General features: G+C 37.6%; 4 protein-coding genes across 16 annotated transcripts in view; 1 reads left to right on the top strand and 3 right to left on the bottom strand.

The window, feature by feature from the left end:
• Positions 1-33: 33 nt before the first annotated feature.
• On the bottom strand, positions 34-18551 carry tws (protein phosphatase 2 regulatory subunit tws). 13 transcript variants are annotated; one of them, XM_020957179.2, is made up of 5 exons: positions 17997-18551; positions 10818-11028; positions 3452-3603; positions 2588-3391; positions 34-2520 (listed from the first exon to the last, which is right to left on the bottom strand). In XM_020957179.2, the coding sequence occupies exons 2-5, from the start codon at positions 10996-10998 to the stop codon at positions 2152-2154; spliced, it is 1506 nt and encodes a 501-aa protein (XP_020812838.1). In that variant the 5' UTR covers positions 10999-11028; positions 17997-18551; the 3' UTR covers positions 34-2151. The 13 variants fall into 13 exon arrangements, with proteins under 13 accessions (XP_020812838.1, XP_086686363.1, XP_020812839.1 ...); XM_086830237.1 differs by lacking the exon at positions 17997-18551 and adding an exon at positions 11290-11447; XM_020957180.2 differs by lacking the exons at positions 10818-11028; positions 17997-18551 and adding exons at positions 8295-8720; positions 9524-9710.
• Positions 18552-19453: 902 nt separating this feature from the next.
• On the bottom strand, positions 19454-23371 carry TAF1B (TATA box-binding protein-associated factor RNA polymerase I subunit B). Its single transcript, XM_020957138.2, has 4 exons — positions 22865-23371; positions 22671-22788; positions 21759-22190; positions 19454-21668 (listed from the first exon to the last, which is right to left on the bottom strand). Exons 1-4 carry the CDS (start codon positions 23269-23271, stop codon positions 20031-20033), a joined length of 2595 nt encoding a protein of 864 aa, XP_020812797.2. The 5' UTR covers positions 23272-23371; the 3' UTR covers positions 19454-20030.
• Positions 22333-22666, top strand: LOC147644068 (uncharacterized). Its single transcript, XM_086830248.1, has 2 exons — positions 22333-22451; positions 22515-22666. The coding sequence occupies exons 1-2, from the start codon at positions 22361-22363 to the stop codon at positions 22622-22624; spliced, it is 201 nt and encodes a 66-aa protein (XP_086686374.1). The 5' UTR covers positions 22333-22360; the 3' UTR covers positions 22625-22666.
• Positions 23372-24432: 1061 nt separating the features above from the next.
• Positions 24433-26100, bottom strand: part of kibra (WW and C2 domain containing protein kibra) — a 28882-nt gene continuing 27214 nt past the window's right edge. Inside the window, exon 9 of the mRNA XM_086830236.1 lies at positions 24433-26056. Coding sequence (XP_086686362.1) covers positions 25588-26056 — 469 coding nt within the window. The 3' untranslated portion in view covers positions 24433-25587. The remainder of the gene's footprint in view (positions 26057-26100) is intronic.

Raw genomic sequence — 26100 nt, 5'->3', positions numbered from 1 at the left:
CCTCTCTATACCCTATAAAAACACACATTTAAATTATTTTTATCAATTTTCTTTGCTTGCAAAACTAAATGGTATCCTTAAGTTTGCTTTTATTTGATCTTTATTATGAATAGCAATTCAATTAATGTTTTTTTAAAACTAATCAATTGCAATTTGTTGTCTTGTTTGCGTTTTCATTCGCACTGCAACTGCAACAGTTTCTCTACTGCTCCGACTTTGCTTTGGATTTTATTTCATTTCATGAATAATGTTTTTACGTTTTAAGTTCTTATCTCTTTTGTTTTGTTTTTGTTGCGATTTTATTTACAAAAAGGCATGTCAAAGATTTATGATTATAAAATGTGCGTTGCAAAAGAAAATGAAACAAAAATAATGGGGATAATGGCAAACAAAGAATTGCATTGAGAGACTGGAAAAGGTTTACACACGATTTTCACTCAAGGTATTAGCCAATTTCCACTGAATTCTTATTTTGTTATCAATTTTTAAGTCGGCTGTCCCTCTAGTTTATGGAAAATACAATATTATTTGTATGTGTATTTATCATTATTCTCATAAGAAGCACAGTTTATGTTGTTTTAGTTTTTATTTCATCATTTTATGCGTTTACATTTCAATATTTTGAACTTGCTGCTGCTGCCGTACATTTTGTAGTTTCTCGTTTAACATTTTTTTCAGCGCATCGTTTATTTATTAACTTTCTCTTTACTTTTATTTATTGTTTGTTTATATATATATATATTAAATTTTGTTGTTGTTAACACTAGACACTAGATAACCTATCAAAAATGGTTCCGTTTTGTTTATAGTTCTTTTTTGTGGAAAACATGACAATGATTAAAGGAAACTTTACAAAAAAACAATAAACAGGCTGGAAAAGTCGTTGACCGATGGTAAATGAGGGGGGGGGTGGCGTGGGGACTGGGGGCTGGGATCGGTTCGGACTATATGTGAGAATTGGTCTTGGACGCACGCACGCATAGTTGAACTAAAAGTAGCAATACTATAGCTTAAAATGTAGCGTATAAAAATAGTGTTGTTTCTTTTTTCTTGTTTGTTTTTATCTCATTTCTTGCTTTTGCTTCTCATTTCAGATACGATAATTATTAAATTAAACGAATTGAGAACACTAAATTGTATTTTTAACTTAGGCTGTATAGATGTATATGTATATCGTATTAACTGCAAATACACACGATATCAATGCATTTATTTTTCGTACTCCTTCCGCGCTTCTGCCTCTGCTTTGACTTCTCGCTGCTTGACTTCTTCTTAGTGAATTAGATTTGTTAAAATGAGCATTTTTGAATTGGTTTCTTGACTGAGAGACGACACACAACACTTCCTCGGTTGCTGTTCGAATTGCATGATGAGATTTTTAAATGAGACATAATTTGCATGGAATGAACGCTATCGCAAAACGAATTTACTTCGGAATATAATCTGTGTTTATATAAAGAAGAGCAAACAGGGAGCACAATGTGTGTGGGTGTGTGTATGTGTTTTCTTTCCGATTTTTCATCGTAAACTTAACAACAAGCGAACAGAAAAAATATTACAATATGCACAGTTTTCACAATTTTAGTTTTGTATGGTTTTTTTTTTCTTTTTTAGATATATTATTATTATTATCATTTATTACAAATACTTCGGCGCTGGCGCTAATTATTACAAAGAACTTTCGGGGCAAATCAATCGTTATCATCATTATTAAATATGTTACCCTTGTTATGGGGATCTTCCTTGAATTGAGATACAAGAAATCAACTTTACGCATCGAAATGTTATGTATAAAAATTTGTTTCCCTTTCTTATTTGCTTTAAAGTTGATCATTTCTTGTTTCTTATTTCTCGATTCAAAGATATACATTACAAAGCTTTTGCTATGGCATTATGTATTTGTGTGTGTACGATGGTTGTGTTTTTTTTTTTTTGAGAAGAGGGGGAGTGGGATGAGTGACTGAGGTAATGATGTTAGGCAAACAGTTGAATTGCGAGGGAAATTTGAAAAGGCGGCTGAAACAAACCGATTGAATTAACATTAGAATGAGGCGTGTTTGCTTTCGTAGTTGTTGTTGTTTCTGTAGTTTTAGTTGTTGGTGTGATTGTGGCGTATGGTGTTGTTGTTGCTGCTGCGTAGTAGAGTGTTGGCTAAAATTTATCCTGAAATATGAATAGATTATTGGTCGCAGCCACAGCAATGATATTTTCTTCAGGATGCCAGGCGGTGTGCAGTATCTTCTTGTTGAAGTCGAGACAGTCCACGCTGATCTCGTCCTTCTTCCGTTTGCCACCAGTGCAAACTTTGCGTGGCTTCAGCACCGTCTTCGGCTTGATGATGTCCCTGGACGCCTCTAGCGTCACATCCTTTTTCGAGTTGCGATCGAATACGCGGAAGAAGTTGTTGTAGCTCCCGGTCATTATCGAACTATCCTTGCCATTCCAACAGCACTCGAATTTGTCAAAGATGCAGTCGTTCTCATACAGTGAGCACAGCTTGGCGCGCAGGTATTCGTGAACCTGCATAAATTGCAACGACAACAATTAGCACTGGGATGTAAGATACAATATTCTGCTACAGACTTACCGGATAGGTCTCAATGGGCTTCGTTTCCATATGCAGATCCCACACCTTGATGCTCAGGTAATCCCTGGAGATCATGTAGCGACCCGAGTTGCTTAGCTTCACATCACTGATGGAGCTAATTATCTCGCTAAAGAAGCTGCGATTCGTTGGATTCTCGGGCTCCTCAAACTGTTTGCTGTGCCGGTCGCATAGCGCCGCCGAACGCATATCACATAATCGTATTGTGCCCTTGGAGCTCGAGTAAACGAACACATTGCACTCGGTCGGATGGAATTCGGCCGCGGTGATCACCTCCGTCAGCTCCTCCATATTGGTTGGCTTAATGTCGACGATGTTGTAGCTCTGATTGACCACCTCCAGGTGCCAGAGGTTGATGCGCAGATCGTCGGCCGAGAGGAAGGTCTCCTGGTCGGAGTTAACGCTAATTGAATTGATGTGATAGGTGTGTGCATTGGCGAAGGTGCGGCGCGGCGATGCCTCCACAAGCAGCGGTATCTGCTTCACGGAGGGCACACGCAGTGCCGTCACATTCTGTGGATCCCGGATCAGGCCGTTCTCCTCCTTCGTGTTGTAGCCCTCGAACGACTTGTCGCGCTCACTGACCTTCCACAACTTGACCGTCTTGTCGTTGGTCGAGAGCAGAAAGTGCACGGGATTTTTTTGCTGGAGCCACCGAATCTTGTTGATCTTCTCCTCGATCTCCAGCGACTTGAGGTAATCGAATTCGGGCTCGTGCGATTGGAATGTCGAATAGACATTGTATTCGCCGCGTCGCGGATTGGCGGCTTTCGAGGCAGGATCTCGCTGAAAGGAAATAATAGTTGAAGGTACAAGAAATACAGAAACCAACAAAGGTTTACTCACTTGAAAGATGACGACGCGACCGCCCTTGTCGCCGGTGGCCAGCAACTCGCCATCGTGATTGAATTCCACGCAGGATATGATGTCTGCATCCGTGACATCATCGTCTAAGGCGCCTTTAATCTGTGAGAAGCACCAGGACGCCTCTCCATTACCTGAAAAGACAGAGCACGACCAAATGATGAGTATGCGAGGTGACAACACCTTTGGACAGCTCGAGTTCGATTTGCCAAATGCCGGATTGGTTTGGACAACTCAAAAGGAAGCCTAGGAAGTAAATGTAACATTTGATTTTTCTCTCTCACATGCACACTTCTAGTAAGGACAACGGTGACGACGGCAACGACCACGAACCTGTCCTGAGCCTGCCCAAATATTTGCTAATGACGCCATGCCTGGCCTTCCATGATGTTGGGACGCGACACACACTTTAAAGCCCTTTAAGCTCTTGGCCAAATATTCTTTCTTTCCGTTTCCTTGTCTCATAGCTTTCAAACCCTTACCCCAGTTCCCCTTGCCTTTCCTGTGTTGGCCAATTCTCTCTGCCCAGCCACTTTTAGCGCGATTGCGGTATGTTGTGTAAACGATGACGTTGTGCTTGGGGAGGCCTTTCTACATTTCCCAACTACATAGACTGCTGCTAAGACCACCCACATACGTGAAAGCATTTCATTTCGAAAGTGTATTGAGTATAATATTTATTTACAGTGGATATTAACCCAGAGTTTGCATTTATTAGATAGAACTTTAATGTAAAGAGTATAAACTTTTTTAATACTTTGTTGTAAGACAAATAAAGTCTTTAGTTAAAGGCTTAAAATAACAAATATAGCCCAATATTGAATCAGAATAAAGGTGTCTTATAAACTATTCCATATAGATGCAAATGTCTGCTATTATTTAATAAAATTTGTGTACATGTATTAATTATATGTTCAAACCAGTTCATATATAGCTTAAAACTTGCTCTGTAACCTTCAATGTAATATATAATTGATTATCACTTCTTCAATGTTTGACAATTTATTTTGGGCACTCTTGGAAATGCTTGTCATGCCCACAGTAGTTTTTTTTTTATATTTTGTATCTACCACTGGGCCACCCTTTTGTTTTGGGAACCATGTCTGGGGCAGTGCATGTGTTTGTGTGCGAATTTTGCCAATTTTTTCATCATTCCTAAATATTCATTTGGTTTTGTTTGTTTGATGATTTTGTTTTTTGTTTTTTTTTTTATTTGGCACAGCCCTTGCCCAGCCCAGTCCCATGTGTTGTGACCTCATTATCCGCTTACTGTTGGCAGTCGTCGGTTGGCTTTTTCCTGCCCGCGATGTTGCCTGATGGCTGCCATTGACGACTACGTCATGATGTGATTGTATTTATTCCTACTTTCTGACTCTGCCAGTGTGCATTGCTGCTGCTGGAGCTTCTGCTCCCATAATAGGATCAAAGGCAGTCGCCCAATTAGTCAGTCATCATAACTCAGTCGTTTTCGCTGATAGATCCCGGCACTATTTATAGATTTGCAATACAAAGTTTGTGGGGAGATTCTCGCACTCGCCCACACAAATGCGATGCAAAGCCATTTGCAGTTTTAGAGTCGTTGAACTCGCGACAGACGTGAATGCACAAAAATGAAAGCAAAAGTGCAGTAATATAAATAAATTCAAAGATGAAAGCCATAAATATTAAAATTGCCTGCTAAGAACATTTCCCTAGTTTCATTCTACGAGACATTTCTTAATGCCAATAACATAAGATAATGGGGGTCATCTACCAACTTAAGTATATATTTGGGATACAATTTAAACTGACATCCATTTTAAAGTACAAAATAAATGCTTAATCTCTTATTATGTACCAAAAAGTATCCCTTTTTTAAAAAACTTCCACAAGCACTTCACAAACATGGCATATTCATACTGTAGAAGTTGTTTTAATAGTTAAAACCAACCCTTGGTAACAATACCGTGCATTCAAGTTAAACAATAAATAAAAAGAATTGTTTAATACAATATAATGTCACTTTTTCCTCAATTTAATTGAAGTTATGTCTGCCATGAACTGATTCTTTCTATTAAAAAAAGTAAATACTTGAGCAATTACTTCCAAATAAGTAAAGCCCACTCATGACCGAATTTTTTTGTATTTTGGTTCCCATAGCACAAAGACAATCCAAAAACCTCTCCCTCCCCACATAAATCTCAGATAATTGCAGAATTTTCGCTAGACAAAAAAAGAGATTCGCAAAAAATAAAACTAATCTGAAATTGCTCTCGCTTCGGTTGCTCTGCTCGCTGCTGGCCAGCGTATTTATTTGTTAGATCGTATATAAACGTACACATAAAGAGATAAGTAGATTTTCATGAGCGCCCCGCAAAATGGAACAAAATAATGAAACTCAAATATTGACACAATTATTTAACACAACCACGCGATGTCGCCGCTAAAGCCAAAGCTCTCCTCACTCTATTCCTGCCTAAACTATACTACTTTTTCAGTCTATATACGCTATAGTAGAGATAGACAAATGAACGACCTAGAGAATGGCGGAATGGACTGATTGACTGACTGACTGCCTGGCTGGCGGTACAAAAGACAAGGTGAAAATAGGCAAGCGGTGAAGGGTTAGGGGAGGGAAAATTCTCGGGAAATCCTTTTGTTTGGCTGCCAGCTGAATACAAGTTTCGTCAAAGAAAAGCTTAAGAGAAATAATTCATATGCATGACTGAACCCCACTGAGCAATTAGGAATATTGGTAAGAAATAATTAATGAAACGAAATATTTTGGGAAATAAGGAAAACAAATACTAGGGAAAACTAAATGGGGAGAAAACTTGAGGAAACTACCCCTATTGCTTCATTAAAATGGATTTATTTTAGTTTCCCATAAATTACATTACATTTAACACATTACTTGGAAACTCTATACAGAACTGACCTATTTGATAATTGATTTGTTGGTTTAGTTATGATCTCAGCTTGTCCGGCTTCCCTTTGCCCATGTAAATTTGCACTACAAATTGAGAACAGAAAGGCTTAACGTTCAGTCTCCTCCACGCCTCTCCCCTTGTCAATTACCATATCCAATCTAATCTGAGGCACACATCAATCTGTCACCCCTTTACAGTCTCCACTTGGCCTTATGACAGGCAGCAGCAGCAGAGCGGCAGGCAATAAGGTCTAAAAACTTATGTAATGCCTGTTCGGAGACCATGTTTTGTGCTGGGTCCTTACATGCGCATCCCATTAGGAGACGTCCATGCCCACTTGTGCGTATCTTGCAGAGAAACTACTCCAGGAAATCGGGCAGACAGACAAGACAAGACGGCACTGGTGCATATAAAACGGACAAATAATTTTGCATACTGAAGAATCTCAAAGCCTGTACCACGACGTCACGTTGTCTGGAAGCAAATCGCATAAAATATAAGAGGGGGTTCGAAAGGGGGTGTTGTGCGGGTCGGTTGCCTTTGGTCCATTGCGACTTTAACTCAATTTGCACAAGGCGAAATATACGATCCAGTTTCGACACGGAGGCCTACATGTACATCTATTGACCGAACCAATGTGTACGCCGCATTCTCAGCACTTGTGCAATTGTTTATTATTTAATTATGGCAATTGTGTCTCTATATTGAGTATGCGGACCAAATCAATTTGATACTCTATCAGTTAGGGGGTATTATATTCCATCCACAATCTCAAAAGCTCCATAATTATGTTCTATATAATTTAAAAATTGGTTCCAAGTTGTATAAATGTCACAAACTGGCTTTTTCAGAGTATTTAAAGATTCGCATTTGGATACTTGTAAAACGAAACCTTATCAAATAATTCTTTGACTGAACTTCTATGTTTATTTAGCAGATTCAAGATCTTTCAAAAAGATTTATAACATGACACTGCGCTAAAAGCTTTTTGGGGAAATATTATGCGTTCAGAGAAGCAAAAATATATCTTACCCATCGTGGAAAAGTAACAAAAGCTATAATACGACTTTAATGGATATTCTTGCAGTCATCCGATTTGTATACATTTTTTTTTAATAAAAAAGCAGCAATAATTCCCTCTTATTTTCCACATTTTATACAAATTTAATCCTGATACCGGGTGACCACTGTTTTCGTATTATAATCGTGCTGCAGATTTACGAGCTGTTTTACTTCCCTCTGGCCTTTTAAAATAGTTAATGCAATTTGGGGCGGGGGCGGGCATTTGTTAAAAAACAAAAATATGTCAAGGGGGCGGTGCTAAAAAGAGGCGGAGGTGAGGCGGGGGCCTGTCAATTTAATAGGTTTTTATTTTTTGCATGCCGTTCACGTCGCTGACGGCGTTCCGTTCAAGTGCAAAGATCAATGCTAGTTGATAGGGAAAAGTTGTTTTTCGTTCAACGCAGTCGAGACTTTTGACTAGTTTGTTTACTTCTCACTGAATTTGTTTATCTGCTGTTTTTAGCGAATTAAATGCCAAATCAAAAGTGTACAGAAAACCGAAAATAAAACAGGGAAATCAGACGAAGAATAGGTACGCTTTAAATTTATGGAGACCACAAAACGAAGTCTATTCCTTTTTTAGAAACTCCTTTCCATAAGAATTAATAAGAATAAATCGATCATTCACCTAAAAGCTTTTATTCTATAGATGAATCCATATATTCTCTGATACGATCGATCGCAGATATCAATTTTTAAATCTCTTCCAAAGATCTATCGCAACTACAATACCCTTGAAAGGGTATTAAAATAAAGTTGGCAGTTCCCACACATCCAAAAGCCAACGACGAACGAGGAGGTAAAAAGGGAGAGCAAAAGAGAGCAGGAGAGAAGAGAGAGATATTTAAACTTACCGGCCATGACAGTTGAACAGTTTGCGTCGATTTCAAAGCAGCGCCAGCAGCAACAACAACAACAACAATGCGGCAACAAAAACGGAGCGACAACAAAAATAACAAGAACAAAAGGAAAAAGGCGAAAGGAGCTGTCGCTCCGTCTCTTTCCTGCAAGGGCTGTCGTGTGTGTGTGCTAGCGTGCGTCTGTGTTGTTGTTGCTGTCGCCTTTCTTGAAATTTCAAAGTTGAGCGCGATTTCTTTTCTCCTTTCACTCTCCTTTCGTTGCTAAAGACGCAGAGCGCTGACTTTTGGTTATTTTTTTTCACTTATTCCTTTGATTACACTTTGGTTTCTCTTTGCCGTATATCTATTATTTGCATTTAATTCCTCGGTTTATGTTATTTTTGTAAGCACAACTTAAGCACGTAGAGGGGAAGAAAAAAACTGGAAAAGTAGGGGGAAATTTTTGTTTTTTGTTCTCCATCGTAAGCAGCGCAGCGGCAGAATTTTGGCGTGCGTTGTGCGAAAGTGTGCGTATGCCAGAGAGAGAGAGGTAAATGAAAGAGAGAGACAGAGAGCGAGTGCAGCCGGTGGTTGTGAGAGCGAAGAAAGACAAAAAAAGGAAATAACTTCACACCGATATAACGCGATTTAATCACAAACGGAATATTTGCCACCTAATCCACACTAATTATTATTTATTGCATTTGCCAAAACAAATACAAACCACTCACACACACAGAAGCATACTGATGCAGAGACACGTTTGCGCCGCCCGCTTTTGCCTTTGTTTTATCGCGTATTCCGAGCGAAAAATATACGCGAAATCTAACCTTCAAAATGGTGCACACAGAATATTATTTTGATTACTTTTCATGCATTTCGATTAGGCGAAGGGAAAAACTGAAAACCGCGTGACTTGCACATCCCGGTGATTCGTTCTTCTCTTCGAATTGGACGCACAATCAATGGCCAATGGCTTTGTCGCAACACCCGCTTTATGCTATGTTTGCCGTGTTTATTATAGAACGCCGAAAATCAAATATGGCAAAAATCTAGCCTGACGCGAATTTGTCTGTTTTCCGATTCCGATTCACCGCCGCCTCTCTGCTGCCTCTTCTTCCCGTTTTTGCCGCCTCTTTTGCTGCACTGCTTCGTCGTTGCGTCGTAATATGAATGTGTGTGAGTGTGGCTTTTGCACAAGCGGCATTCCACTTAATATTTTGCAAAACACGCACTTTACGTACTATATACACGTTCCGGTCGCCGTTTTAACTTATTTAGTAACTAACGGATTGCAATAAATACAACGCAAAATGGAAGTACAAATTTTGTTGCAAATTTCGCACTTTACTAGAGCTGCAAAAACACCGATGTTCTTATCGATACTATCGATGTTTTTATCAAAGGCGATACATCGATTTCAACATTGATGGTATCATCGATATTGTTTTCGAACAAAATTAATCATTATTAATCAATAATTTAATTTGCAGTTCAAGTATTTAATATGTATTCTATTATCTAAAGTATATAACTTTATTTTATATCGCATATCAGTTAGATTTACGAAGATATCGGAATAATTTCGACCTAAAGGAGGTGGAAGTATAGGAAAAATGCGACACCAACTTGTATAAAAAAGGTGGATAACTGTGATTAAGTGGTGGGGAACCATGCTGAAGAAATGAATATTTAAAACAATTAAAGTGACGAAAGTTATTTTTTATTTTTGAAATTGAATTCAATTCTTGGAAGTATAGAACAATCAGGGTCTATTAGTTTGATTTCTTAAACTGAACTTCAGTGAAAGCTAATGGCTATGGCATTGGAATTGTCAAATTAATTCTAAAAAAAAAATTAAAAAGAGATTTATGTGACTTAAAACATAAAAAATTTCCATATCTTAATCTAGTCTTTAAAAATGTATAACATATGTTATATAAATATAATCTTAGCCAGACAGAGTTATTCCTTGACCTTAAGATAAGATAATCAGATAATCAATGATAATGATATTTAAAATAGTTTTCGGACCCTGACCCAATTCTATTTCTGAAATAACTATAAACAATTAATTAAGACACGGCAATGTAAATTATTTTGTACTATTCTTTAACAATAATATTGTATGAAAATAAATTCCAAATTATTATTTTTCCTTAGGCTCAACCCATATTTAATGTTCCATATATAATATTTTGAATTTCTGACCTATTTTATTTCCCAAAAACATTGGTAAAATAAAAAATCACAGACCTAGATTAGTAGCTCCCACGGCTAAGTATCGTTAAACAAATTAATAGTATTTAGTAGCCTCATATCAGCTGACCATGACCTACTTTAAAGTCCTGAAAAATGTGTTAATTTAAAAACAATCCTGCCCAAGAGCATCTCTCTCTCTGGTACTGCTTGTCATCTTTAATATTATAAACATTTATAGGAATATAAGCCATTTATCAACTAACCCTAACCTATTTTTCGTTTCCCGAAAAAGAAATGTGAATGTCAGAACACAGAAATCGATGGATATTTACTCACTTGGCGGCTTCTTGGCCCCGTTTATATTGATGGCCGTGTTGAGCATGTTCCCAATCTTGGTGATGCTCGACTGACGCATAAAGGTGCGCGGCGGCAGGATGGGGGCTGGTGCTGTGGCCTGCTGCAGCTGCTGCGGATCCGGCGGCTCCAGCACCGGACTCTGCCGGCCCCAGCGTCCCATGGCGAAGGTGTGCTGACGCTGTCCGGGGATCTGCAAGTAAATTGAATGATCGAATCTATTAGCAAGTGGAATGCACACACACCGATGGTTGTATAATGCAGGTGGTGGGCAGTGCGCGGGTCCCATGAGCGGGCTGCGTGTTTTCGAATTTGTCGGGTAATTAACACCTGTCGCACACCTCTCGCTCTCGGTCTCGAGCTCACCTCATCTCCCAAAAAAAAAAAAAAAAAAAAACCAAAACAAATGGGTTGTGCAAATGAATCGTCGTCGTCTCTCTTGTCGTTTGTTTACCTTAGAAATATCGTCTGCGTGCAAAGGAGAACAAAACATCTGCCTCTCGGCGATTGAATTAAAATCCGCCGCCTGCCCACCTGCGTGTTTAATAAATTTAACTTAAAGTTCTTTTTTTTCGGCCAGCCTCACAGAGAGGTGTGTCTGCTGTTGCTGGTCTTCGTCTATTTTGTGTGGTTTTGTTTTTAATAGCACACCATTTAATTTATTTCGTTCCGTCAGCTATCGAAATAATATTCCGAAATTCTTATATATTTTTCCTTAAACTGACTCTGGCGTTCCAATTAACAATTACACAAGAAGCAATTTCGCTAATCGCCAACTCAAATATTTGAGTTTCCAACTGTGAGAAGGAAGGCAGAACCGCGCGAAAACGTCAGAGTGGAAAATTTTTAGCGGTGCAAAAGAGCATTTTTGGGAAAGACAAAAACATATTTAACTAGTAATTTCCTCGACATCTGTATCATAAAACCGTTTTGGTCAAATTAATAGTTTATTCATTGCCATGGAAAACAATAACAACAGCGGAAAGCATTTGTTTAAGGCTTTAAGATAAGAAATACGAATTTTTAACAATTTGTTCATGTCGATTTTTTGAGACTCCCAAAATAGTAACCAGCTATGTAAAAAAAACTTAACATTTATAAAGAAAAATAACAAATTTAATTCCATAGTTAATTTTTAGATGAAATGAAAAATTTCAAAAAGCATTTATTTAAACTGGAAGTCAATATTTTTCCGCTTACAGTGGAACCTTTTGTACCTGGTAATATAATTAAATATAATATAAAATACATCAAAAACATCGATAATTTACCCAGCTCTAAGATCCACCCAAAAAAAAATACTTGGGCATGTTTATTTTATAAAAAAAAACAGGCGAAGTTTGTTTTTAATAATGACTTCTTAAAAGCAAAAACAAGACGTAGTTACAAGCAGGATAGGTTATATCGACTTTTTTATGATGGCTGTAAAATGTTCAGTTCGATTAGTTTCATTTTTGATAAATACATTTGATGATGTTTAATATATCAGTACATTTTTGGGTTGTGCTCCTAAAGGAAATTATAAAAACTAAGGGCGGTTCAATGAACCCGTTAAAAAAAGTAGACTAGGAATATGTTTCGTAATACCTTACATTAAAAGGAGAGCTGTCAAATCCATTTCGAATCGACAAATTGACAGCTTACTTCTGAATGTAAACTATAGGAACCGAAATCACAGCTGTTTAGAGTGTTGTTTATAGTTTGCAGTATATTAAATAATTTTAATTTCACTCCATTATTAATTTTCCCTCAGATATAACATATGTATGTATAACAAGCGCTGAGAAAATCATTTTGATTTAATGGAAGTTAATTCTTGTTGGTACGATAAACGGGTTTAAATATTTTGTATTTAATCTATTCTATAATTCGACCTTTTACCTAAAAACCAGAGAGGATTTTGGGGGTTTAAAAATTTAAATAGAATTTCAGCAAGGATATTACTGATAAAAGATATTGGCTAGGTCTAAGAAAAGCAGATGGATTTAGCCTTTTGGGTAATCTTTGACCAAATCTTTGTGTATTTTTAATATAAAATTCATTTTAAATTTTACTTTTAAATAACTAACTTCTTTATAAATTATTTTCGGTAATAAATATTCTAATATCCATTTGAAAGAAGACAACTTTTAAACGAATTACTTAATATCCTTCTGCTTTTGCTTAATAATTATGCTCCCTACAACCTTCTTACGCTAAAATTATTTAACAATTTTGTGTACTTTTTGTTGCTACTATAATTTTGTGCCAATTTGTGTCGGTGCACACACACACGACATGTGTCAATGTTGTGTCTGCGGTGGTGTGTACGATTTATTTCACACATTTTCGCAAATACGGATATACAGTTACAATATGAAGGCGAAATTCCCCCACGTCCATTTAAGGAGATATGTACATAGGTACATATATATATGTAAATATATGTATGTTCATGCAAATCCAGGGTGTACGCAACAAGTTGAAGAGCCCCGCGACTTTTACACATGTATGACTAATGGCCAAGAAGAATAATGAAGATGAAGAAGGCAGCCAACGTGCAGAACAAAAATCAAATAACTAGAAGAAAAGAAAAATATAACAGGCGCAGAAATGCGGAAAATTGTAATCCAATTAATGGACTGCGTCTTCAATGTCTCGCCTCGTAGCCGTAGAAACGTGAGTGCGGCAGCCAATCACGTATTAAAAACCTTGCCACTTCTTCGTTATGGGGAATACAGTGGAAGTCGGCTATGGAATACTTCGCAGAAGTCTCTACTTCTCGGGTGATAAGATAAATACAGACCTGCCTCCCATAAAGTGACACAAAAGATAAAAAAGAATAAATAAAATATCGCATAACGAAAAGATAACAAGTACAAAAGCTGCAGCTTAATATGCTTGACTTTGAGGTACTCAGTATGCTTAATTTAAGTGTTAAATTAGTTTTGATATAAAAGTAAATACTAATTATATTTATTCTGGATCTTTTGTAATAGGACACGAACTTATGACAGTTTATGAGCTTGATCTGTCTAAGGTTATTAATTTTATGTTGACTTTTAGTTATAATACCCTCGTCTCCTATTGATATTGGGTATAACAACTTTATCAAATGACATTTAAATGGGTAAATTTATTATGTGTTTTGAAGTTGTCAGAGATACTATCTATTATTTATCATCTATCACGGTTAGTGAACTCTTTTTTAACATGACAAAAGATGTACAAATATTGTAAATTATTTGAGACAGAGCAAATATTACGTATACGTTAAAAATGTGTACACTATTAAGAACAAACCAAGCATTATTAAAAAGACAACAAAATCAATCAATATTAAACATTGTAAAAATAAAATTCAAAATAAATGACAAACAAATATAAAATACTAAATAATAAAAAGAAATACAATTTGCGACACAACAAATATTACGTATACGTAGAAGGTCTGTTTACTTTTAAGGTCAAACACAGCATTTTTAATTCGATTAGAAGTCAATAAAATTTACGCTTTAAAAAATTAAAATTTTAACTCAAATAAGTAAAAATAATTATAGTAAGATGGTTATTGTAGTATATGAAATTCGAATGAGAAGAATATTCTATAAATATCCTCACTGTTTATACAAAATAAACTTCAAAATATGATGAATATAAGTAAACAAATGGTTCGTTATAAGTTATAAAACCTTTAACCATTAGTTGTTCTTAACCCACATTCACTGTTCTACCCTAAATGTCATTGCAGCTCAAAAATAAACTAAGAACACTATAGAGAAACGAAAATAAACATTAGAAATTAAATGAAAGGTATATTAAAGAGTATGTGGCATGTGAATGAGTGCAGAGACAAGCGCCAGTTTTGTTTTTCCCCCGAATTACAACAGCAACAAAAACCAAAACAATAGCAAACAAATACAGATAGAGAGAGCGATTTTCAAGAAAATAATCATGTCTGCGTTATTTTGTTGTTCGTTCTTGTTGTTGCTCGGGAAATGACAAAGACAGGCAGCGGAAGCGGGAAAAGGAACTCAAAAATAAAATTAGACAAATAAACTAAATTTTTCAATCTTCTTTTTCTGATGTATTTTAATTTATATGTTAGCATTGGGCGATAGCAAAGGAAGGTGAAATTTTTGTGGGGGTAATTTCTATTCAACACGAAATGTTGAATGAATTTTAAATAGTGCATTTATCAAAATGTTATAAATACTGAATACCAAAAGGTGTAGCTTTAATAGAGTGACAAAATAATATTAATGAACCGATTATTATTTCAAAAATGTTTTTAGCAGAATTTAATAAGTGCCTCAATTAATATGTTATGAATAAGATGTATAACACCTGTAAGAGGTCGAATCCTTACTAATTAAACTACAAATTACTTTCAATGAAAGAACTGTTATTTAATAATTATATTAGATTAGAACATTTTTTAAATACTTTGAAGACTAAATTAATCTAATAATATATACATATTTTCATTCACTAAAATCACCCCAAAATTAATACACATATTAAGCTAAAATAACGAATGTTTAATTAAAGAAACAACCCCAATAGGATAAACTTCCGGTTGTCCCCCTCTTGTTTGTTATTTATTCCGCTTGAGGCAATTATTAAATTCACTTAATTAGAGAGGCCTATAAATACAAAGTGTGTCCGACAGTTTTGGAGCCACCTGAACACACGTGCCACACGAGACCCATTTGGATTCAGGAGGAGCATTTGCCGCAGCCTCCTCTACCTTTACCCCACAGAATGTGCAGAAGACTCAACAGCCAAAGTCCAACCAGGTAATCCATTGCCTGGCTCTTTGCTTATTTTTGGATCTGTCAACCCTTCTCGCGTCTGGTTTGCTTAATTTTCCCTTAATGTGGGCGGGGAAGGGGGTTTTTCTGCCGCTGCTGCTAGATTGTTTATATTTAGCTTTTCTCATGCGCTCGCATTTGCCAAACTGTCTATAATATGTCCATCAAAGTGTCTCTTGTGCCGGTACGCGCTGCGTTGACGGTTTGACAGCCATTGGCGGTACGCAGGACAGCCGCATTTGCAGGGAGGAAGGGGGGAGGGTACACACATATATAAAAAACAATATAAAGATAAACAACCAGATGGGACGGACGTGATTGCTACCATATGTCCGGTCGGATCAGTGCGACCAATATTGTGCTTATCAAACTGTTTCGGCGCATCCAATTAATACACTTCACGGCCCCTCAACCCTCACTCCACTCGTGACACTGTCGGCTATAATGAAACTAATTAGCATTTGACAAACACCATTCCTCATCATATATATTAAGTCCGTACAGTGGGCATTAGGAAACAAATAGAGAAAAAAATGCTCTCAAAATAACAGAGATTTCTAGAATAATATAAATGTGCTATGTTGCAATTAAGATTCTGATTTAAGAGATTATTTATGAAAAAAGAAGTACTTTTCAATAACTTCAAATATTAAGTATGCGATAAATATTCAAAAATAATTGCTATTTAATTTTAATATGCACTTTATATTTGTCAATATACCAAACAAAATAAATATATGTTAAAATAAATTATAAACAGCCCATCAGCATTAACATTTGCACAGTTAAATTAAATTAACACATTTGCATTTGAGAATTTTAGTGCAATGACAGCGGTAAGTGGTTTGTTTGCAATGAACTTTGTTTAGCTTCAGGGATCTAATAATTAGAATCTTGTTCCTAAAAAATTTATTGTATATTTAAATAGAGTCTCAATAGCAAATAAGTTTGCTTAAAGTGTTTCTTTCGAGATTCCTGTTACAAATGTACATATTTGTGAGAACAATTTAATAAAATGATTTGCTTTTCTAAGTAGTATCCTTAAAAAGGATTGCTGTAAAAAATATGTACAATTAAAGTTAAAATGTAATCTTATGAAATGAAGTAACCCAAAGTAAACGCTTTAGCCCCACTGTATTAATAAAGAATACAAATAAGTACAGGACCAAAAGTATTGAGGTTTCGTACTCCAGTTGGAAAAACAAATTATAAGCTCCCACAAATAATGATACACAGCAGTCACATGGAGAATCGAAATCAAGATAAATGCGATTGCTATGTAGTATGTGGCTTTGTTCGTGTTTTCCTATTTTTTTTTTTTTTAACAATTTGTTCGATTTGCTAATGCGAACAGCTTAGGCAAATATTTTGGCATAAAAGTCAGCAAGTGACAAAATAGTAGCTATTAATTGTTTGTAAGCCGACTGAGTTGCTCGGCGTCTAAACATGGCCAGTGCGAGTCAATAGTTGTTGTTGACTGTTTGGTTCCGACCGAAACAAAGCCGCCTGAAAATGTTGTTAACCTCAGAAACCGCCAAGAACGTCAACAAGTGAAACATGGAATCGGTGGGGCTAAAAGTAAGATACACTTGGAAAAGAAGTTCCATTGAATTTTGGGATCATCTTTGGATACTATCAATCTTTTAGATTTAGACTTTTCTATCTGAAATTGGGGAAACACTGATGATAACGTCTTAAATATTTACAAAAAATTCAAAATTGACTAATAAATTCAAAAAAAAATTATAAAAGTAAAGGGATTTTATCATAAATACTGGTATAAATTTAAATTACGCAGCATGGTCTAAAAATTAACAATATACCGACTTTCTAAAGGTAAATAAATATTTGGGAATCCCTAAACTATATTAGGATGATAATAATAATAAGATAAATAAATGATTCAGTTTTATTTTAATGATTTGATTTGTTTTAAATTATTTATTAAGAAAACATCTTTAATTCGAAGTAATTTTGTAATTTTATTGGGCTGGAATTGTTTACTTAAAATATTGAAAATGAAGTAGGTAAGCTTTATCTATTTATTAAGAAAAATTAGTTTTTGAATTCGAAAAAAATGAAGCGCTCCATTTCTCCATTTTAGGACTTTCTCCCTTTCTTCTTTTTTATTCCAAGTGTAGAGCAACTAGAGATAGAGATTCAGTCGTCGGATTTAGACACCCCCTGCAAAAAGGTTGACGTAACGACTCTAGAAACAGTCTAAAAGCTAAACTCTTAGCATTTCCAGGCATTTTTTATTTTGCGGTATTGAAACAGCTGTCTTGCCCATATCCGTGGCATTTGAATGGAAACCACACACGCGCGAATTAATAAACATTTTAGCACTTTTGTGCAGCAGTCAACTCACCAGCGGGTTCTGGAGAGTCCAAACACCACAAAGAAAGGGGAACGCAGCGGATATCAGAAATCGAAAACCTGAAGAATCACAGCCAATTCGAACATGAACACTTGTGTTTTTTTTTTTTCTTTTTATTTTAATTGACTGTTTTTAGATATGTCATAATTTTCCTATGCACTTGGCTATTTTTAAATATTCCTCTGAATTGTTTTTTTTTTTTTGGGTTTCTTTTTATTTTTATGTTCTGTTCATTTTCTGCGCCTTGAGATCGTTCTCTCACTCTCTTGCGCTCTCCACACTGTTGTAACGGTTAAAATTCCTGTCTGCACATTCGATTTTCTTCACTTCTTCGCCACTCGGCGGCTTTTATTTGTTATTTGTTGTTATCACACTCGCAAAAGGCGTACAAAGGCACAATGTAAAGCTAATTTAAATTGAATTCAGCGCCCGGGAGCAAGTGGAAAATGAGGAAACCGCAATAAGGCGAAACAGTCAACGCGGCGACGTTAAAATTAGCTCTGAAACGCCGTGCGAATGCGCGCCTATGATTTCTTTGCCCATTGTGCTGACAGAGCTTTTGGGGCCATAAATAAAAGCTAGATCAACAAGTGAAAAAATAGCTGAACGAAAGCAAAAATGATTTTCAATCGGGAATTCTACTGGAGGGTATTATAATAAAGCAATATAATAAATCAAACCAAAAAAACTAAATAATAATAAAAAATAATATAATAATAATAAATGTGTTTTCTTGTTGATGTGTTTTACTTTCTTTAACAACATAAGAAAAAGTCCAGGAAAATCCGCTCTAAGCCAGGTAAAATAATTGTGAAACACTTTTTTGGAGTGCTCCGGGTTTATCTTTCGTTTTTGTTTTTATCACAAAAATAGGTGAGAATCGGTGCACGACTGATTGGTTTGTAAAAATTGAATATTTTTAGAATATCGATATGCAAACTTTAAGCTTTTAATTCAGAGCTCTGAAGAGTACCATAGATATTTTAAAACTATAAGAAATTAGATGTATCCACACTGATCAATAATAGCAATAGTCTTTTCATAGCTTTTCGATCTTCTAGTTTTCGTATATTTCAGGATTTACTCTTAAAGCTTTCAATTTAGCCAAATGGACAACACTGTTCACCAAAACTGCTCGCTCTCAGTCTCTCATTAGTCCTCTCTTCCTCTCGCTCTCAGTAGCTGGCGATGACCGTGGGGCTGAGACAGCCGGCGCTCTCTTTTGAAGAAGATTTTTGTAAACAAAACCGCGACACGCATTGTTGGTGCTAATGCCATTGTTGTTGTTCTGATAAACGCTAATTTGCCTATTGATATTGATGTTAATGCGCCTTCTCTCGCTCATACAGTCCCCTTCACGGCAATAGCAGTTAAGTGAAGTGCAAAATATTACAGTAATTTAATATTTTAGTCAAATATTCCGAATTCAACACGATTTGCATTACAAGTTTTTAAATAAATTAATAAATTTAATAATCAAAACGTATATTACAAAAATACATTTAAAAGGATATATATACATTTTAATATTATATGATTGCTTATGTATTTCTTACAATAATAATAATATTAAGACATAGGAGAAGTGCCAATTAATATTTATTAAAGAGTTCAAAAATTGCCTTCTCGAAAATTTCCAAAGTTTAAATCTTGGTAAATGTATTTACTATTGCCTTGACCACAATTGTTGTCATTTATTTGAGGGTGGGTGTGTTTTGTTTACTCTTTTGGAGCTGCTTAAAAAAACAGATTCAATTGCTATGATGGCCTCTATTAAATCACATTCCACCAGAGATCCCTGCACTCCTTGGGCAGCATCTATGTACATACATAAATGTCCTTGTTCACTAAGATAAAGTACCTGAGACGAGTAGTTACTAATAGAGTGTCTTGGGAACATTTCTACTTTTTGTATTTTATAGTTAAAAAACCCCCTAATAAAAGGTTCCTCAGAGTAGTTTAATTAATTATTTATGACACTCTTAGCTTCCTATCATTGCCATTCTACTGCAGCAAAACTGCACTTTACCACATATCCCTGTAGGCTCTAACCAGCAATTGCCTGTCTTTATCCGAACTGGTGGACTCGACGCGTAGAACTTGATCGTATTTGCTCCAGTCCTTGATGGTGTGGTGGAACATCACCTCCAGGACAAGAAGTTGCTCGTACAGGATATCCCATCCCACGCCGATGGTGGCGGCACAGGTCTCGAGGAGCCAGCGGAAGGAGCAGGGGAAAAACGTACGCAGCGCTCGCTTATCCGACTCCCGAATCTTGTTCGTGAAGCCATGCAGAAGCCAGCAGTCAAAGTTGGAGACTTGCAGCGTTAACTCCTCCAGCTCTGTTGGCGACTGATCTGGTTCTTCCCCGACAACGCTATCCGATTCTGGCGCCAAATCGCTGTTTGTCAGTTTCTTGTCTAGATGGCGGCGTGGCAGATCCAGGGGCACTTCCAACGGGTCCATATCCTCCTCCCCGAATGTTTGTATCGAGCTAAGGCTGTCGAGAAGAACCTCCTCATCATTATTGAGTTTGATTGCGTATCTGGGGGTCGCTTTGATCTCCCAAAAGGGATTGGCAGCCTCCAACCGCTCCCTCAGCGAGTGTCGTTGCTGTAACCTGGCCAGATAGGCGGCTCCATAGGTGGCAATGGGTTGACGAAATTGGAAGTCCGGACGTTTCTCCTTCCTTTTGAGTTCATTGATCCATGTCTCGCTCTTAATGTCACAATTGGCGCGGAATTCACGCGTAGCTGGAACCACAGCGGCAAGGGGATGAAAGAGTCCGACCTTTTCAATGTCCTCCTGGCAGGGGACCTCCACCACATGCATCTTCACCCCGCGCTGAGCTAAATATTTCTTTAAATCGTTGGTTTCCCCGATGAAGGGATCTAGGTCCCGCTGTGAATGATCCACGTTCATGTAGTCGGGAATGTCGATGGTCATGGCGTCTTCTTTGGTCTGTGAGATGTGATGCAGGATCCGTTTGAAGTATGTGTGAGCGGGTGTCAGGCTGTGCTGAAATTCAATGTGATTTTTGCCGATGCTATCTTCAATGGACTCGCCAAAGTGCTCCTTCAGGAGGGTCTCCATTGTGTGCGTCATATTCTCGTATTGACGCTGCATAGCCATTCCATGTAGCTCGTAGTTGCCATATTCCTGCTCCCTCTGCTTGCGATCCTTAATGAGGATATCATCCACCTGGCAGTCCGTTTTGTTTGGCACTCCAAAGCGACTAGCGAAGCTCTGGTTGTACTGAGCAACTATCACTTTTCTGAGCTCTACAAACTGCATCCACTCGGTAAATACAAAGAGCGGGGGTATTTTAGGATCTGATCCTACTGAACTCAGTATTTCTTCATTGATTTGCTTCGCTGACATCGAGATCTTCTTCTCTTTGACGTCGTCCAGTCCAAAGAGCAGCTTCATTACATACACGATATAGGCCATCACCCTGGGCTCGTAGCGCGGATATACGTTAAAGCCCGGGGGGCAAGTGAACCTTGGCGGATACAGCTCTATCAAACTGCCCACATACTTGGCGACCCGAGGCGGTAGGCCTAGCTCAAGGACATAGCGTTCGGCCAGGGCCAGAAGATTTGGCATTTGAAATTCACTCAGATTTATAAAATGCGCCATATGAGCCACGTGGGTGCGAAGGAACTGCGAGAAAAAAGAAAGATTGAGTAAAGCATTCCACTGAGAACATGCAAACGAGGACAAAACGTTAAAATACAATAGAAAATACCCTACCGTATATGAGCACTGGTCCCTGTGATTACCATGCTCTACCTCCTTGAGCAATGTCTTTCCTTGGGCGGCCACATTATCGGGCAGATACTTCAGCATATATCGGCTGGTCAGGTGCTCCTCTTCGACTAGCCGCAGCAAATCTGTTAGCTGGATGTCGTCTTCGATCATGTTGAGGGCTATAGCCAACACCACATATAACTTGTGCAAATTCAGATTGTATATATGTCGATCGAAGTTATGCAGTTCCTTGGCCTTGGGCCTCAGACCATGGCACTGCATGCTGCTAACCCTGCTGTGCTTGTCCAAATGCTTTAATGGCATCTTGCTCTTTAGCGTCTTGCGGGCTTTCCAGGACCATCGCAGGCCGACACTCTGTTTTGCGCTTTGCTCTGAGACTCCGCTTCTCTTGTACCCCGAGGCGTCAAGATTGCGCTGGAAAGGAGAGCAAGGTTTTAGTCTCGAGATAAAAGCTGGAGGTAGGAACTCTAACTAATGAGCGGCGTAATTATGTCATTTGCATACCCGCAATGTAGAGCACTTGGCTATAAAAGCAGAACATGGCCAAAGACAAGTCAGTAGCAGCAGCTTCACTTGCTTCAAACATGTCTCTGCGTCTGGTTTTGATTTGCTTGGCCATCTTGGCGGTGGCATATGCTCAGCCGGCTCCGGGAGCACCCCAGGAAGCCATCGAGAGTGAGTATAACGAGGATATTTTAGTTTCTTAAAGATACTTTAAATAATATTAAAAATCTATAGCTTCTGAGCCAGTTGAAGGGACTTTGGTGGGACCACTGAATGAGGCTAAGCCACGTACCCTTGTACTGCTGCTGCCCCTGCTGTTCCCCGACACATTCTATTTCTCTTAAATTTATGTTTTAAATAAACCCTTTTAATTTGAGTATCAAGAATCACCTTGGTTTTGTTCCATTTGCGAAACTTAGCGCGCTCATCATTGGGATCGACAGAAGCGCTGCCCCTCCTGATCTTCTTGAGCTTTGTCCGCTTGTAGTTGTAAATGATGCGTGCATCTCTGAAGAAATTGAGTGCTTTTAGTCAATTGTTATAGAAATTATACCTTCCTGCTTCTTATTTATCCTCCAACCCACCTGTCCAGTGCCCGTACATTAAGCTTGGGCAGACCGAAATCGTCGTTCCTGCAGAAGGCAACCTCCATTTGGCCCATGTACGCCGCCCACACCTGCAGGGACATCAACTTGAGCTCCGGCTTGGCGCCCATGTCGAGCAGCTCCTGAACGAAGCCGCGCAGCACATAGTTGTAGAATTCCCACGAGGTGATGTCGTTCTCCTCGGTATTGGCCAAATCCTTTGGACGCCGTATAACTCGGCTGGTATGCTTTCCAGCACCGGTTTCGTTAAACTCTTCGTCGGCGATTAGCTCCACCGCCTGAATCTTTTCCTTCTGTGTGCCGCACTCCTCGCAGTAGAAAAATCCCTCGCGCTCCTGGAATTTGTCCTCGCCGCACAATGTGCACTTCAAATCGACACCCTCCATCTTTATTTATGTTATTTTTTTCGGATTGTTAATTTAATAAACAAAATTGAAACGTGCTTGCTCATTAGTGATGTGACTCTGTCATATCTTGCACATCTCTAATCTTTTCTGAGTTCTTCTTCTTCTTCTTCTTCTTGTCGATTATCGATAATTGGCGCGTTATTCAAATAATGCCTCTTGCTTGCAGTTTGCAATTGAACAAAAGTTCGGTATTTGAAAAAAGTCTATCAAGAGAAATAAATACATAAGTAAAAACTTTGAATAAACGAAAAATGTGAGTAATTTAAATTTGCATTACAAATTTATCAAAACTTTTACGGTCTTACATTTATAAATGTTTCTATACAAAACAAGAAAGGAAGCTAACATTACATTCGCAGATTTGCATTTTTCTTCTACATCAAACGATCGTTTGTATGGCACCTATATGATATAGTCGTCCGAGAATAATATATAATTGCTATACCTCAAATTTGATGAAAATCTGTTGAAAACTGAAAAAGTTATAATTTTTAATTGTATTAATTTCTCGATTGTTCCTATGGGAGCTATATGATATAGTAGTACGATTTTCACAAAATTTTACACAAAACTGAAGAGTATAATAAAATGGCTATATTTTAAATTTGATCCAATTCTATTGAAAACTGAAAATGTTAAAAATTTTTTTGTAAAAATTTTCCGATCATCATTTTCCGCTGTTGTTCCGATCATTCCTATGGAAGCTATATGATATAGTCGTCCGATCCAGCCCGTTCCGACATATATACGAGTGAGAGTATATAGAAGGCTAACTGCAAAGTTTCATTCAGATAGCTTCAAAACTGAGAGACTAGTTTGCGTAGAAACGGACAGACGGACAGAAGGACAGACGGACAGACGGACATGGCTAGATCGACTCGGCTGTTGGTCCTGATCAAGAATATATATACTTTATATAGTCGGAGGTGCCTTCTTCACTGAGTTGCAAACTTTTGACTGAAATTATAATACCCTGCAAGGGTATAAAAATTAAGAATGGTCATGGAAATATGATGGAGATATGTTGATATGTGACATATTATATGGTCGTTCGCTGCGATTTATATACTGCCTGCAAAAAAAAAGGCGATTCATTCAAAAACCCCTTTTTTTTTTGTTAAATAAGAAAACCAAAATATCTTCAGTTATGTCAGTATCTTTTTTTGTTTGTTTATTGCACAATTACAATATACATGTGTTCACTTTCGTATAATTTATTAAAACTAAAGTTACTAAAGTATAGCAAAAAATGTGTAAGAGGGGGAAAAGGGACTAACTAAATCTGCGGGTGGGTAGGGTCTGGGGCGTCGCGTGGGTTAGTGAAGAAAACATAAACAACAGCAAGGTTGGCGGCACAGAGCCCTTAAAAACCGCAACTAAACTAGATCTGTGGCTAATTTCGTTTCATTTCGTATAAAACACAACAGTTTTAACAGGTTTGCTTGAAGAGAAAGCATAATAACAAGGTTTCATTTCATATTTTCCTTCTTTTGTTTTGGGAGTTAGAAGGGCAGGTTTTTATAGCTAAGATATAGTCACGATTATCTAATATGGTACATTCACTTATTTTTTTGTGTGTATTTTCTTATAATTTTTTTTGTTGTAATTTGTTAGCATAGAATTTTTTTTTATAAAAAAAATACAATTTTGTTTGTTGAGAGCTTAACAAAAACGCAAGCTAAACACTAACTTAGGCGATCGGATTCGATTCCGTAGAGACAATAAATATTTCATTCATGTTTCGGGGATATATAATCGGTTAACGCGGTATATGTAAAACTATTACTAGGATAGCGTATCAAAAATATTCATATAAACATTCGTATATATTTTCACTCAAGTCTTAAAAGTACAATTGGGCTTTCAATATGAATTTCGGCGGAGGAGAAGGCATTATTAAACGCACAATGTGCGCGTTATGGTTTCATTTTTGAATGGGTTTCCGGGGGTTGCCTGGGAAAGGCCGGGTTGGTTGCTTAGTTGGCTGGGTTGCTCTTCTAAATGGTCATCAGTGGGGGTCAATTTGTACAACTGACTATGGGTTTAAACTAATTATAAAATAGGAGCTTACATCTAAGTAGATTTATATATATATATGGTTCTTTCTCTTGCGTCGCTCTTTCTCACACACGTTCACTCTATAAGGCACAGAATATTTGTTACATCAGTTGTTGCTTTCTTCATTTTATACACATAAATACTTTTCTTGCTTAATGAAAATAAATACTAGAATTAATTACAAAAAATGTACAGCGAATATGGTGGGGAGGAGATGATGCGTGTGATGTTAGGGGGCTACACCTCCACGCCATAGTTGCGATCGACAATGTAGTCGTAGCGCTGTTGTTCTGGCGTGATGTCGCCATCAGTGGGTGGAGCAGAAGCTGCAGCTGGTCCAGGATTGGCAGCAGCAGGAGCAGGAGCCGGAGCAGGAGCAGGTGAAGCAGCAGGAGTGGCAGCAGGAGAGGCAGCTGGAGCTTCAGCTGGACTAACAGCAGGAGCAGCATTTAATGTTGGTGTTTTGGGCACTGCACCGGTCACCGATCTATGGTGATGGTGCTCACTGAGATTCTTGTTCCTGTTGCTGCTGGCCACCAATGCCGTATTGATGGCAATTGCCGTCTCAGCAGAATTGTAGAACTCATCTTCGTCCTCTTCCTCCTCCTCCTCCTCTTCTTCGATGGGATTGGCCTCCGGCAGAGTGAATTCAATGGGCAGCTCCGGCACCGACAGTCCCTTGCGTGTGAAAAAGGTGATCTTTTCCCTGTTAAGAAATTAAATTAAATATAAATAAAGATGTTCTAATAA

The sequence above is a fragment of the Drosophila serrata genome, unplaced genomic scaffold (genome assembly GCF_035046125.1).
Source record: "Drosophila serrata isolate PLE 108 unplaced genomic scaffold, ASM3504612v1 contig_233, whole genome shotgun sequence".
In the NCBI taxonomy this organism is placed as follows: domain Eukaryota; kingdom Metazoa; phylum Arthropoda; class Insecta; order Diptera; family Drosophilidae; genus Drosophila; species Drosophila serrata.
Note: the sequence above shows the minus strand (reverse complement) of the source record. Positions and strands in the feature narration are given on the sequence as shown.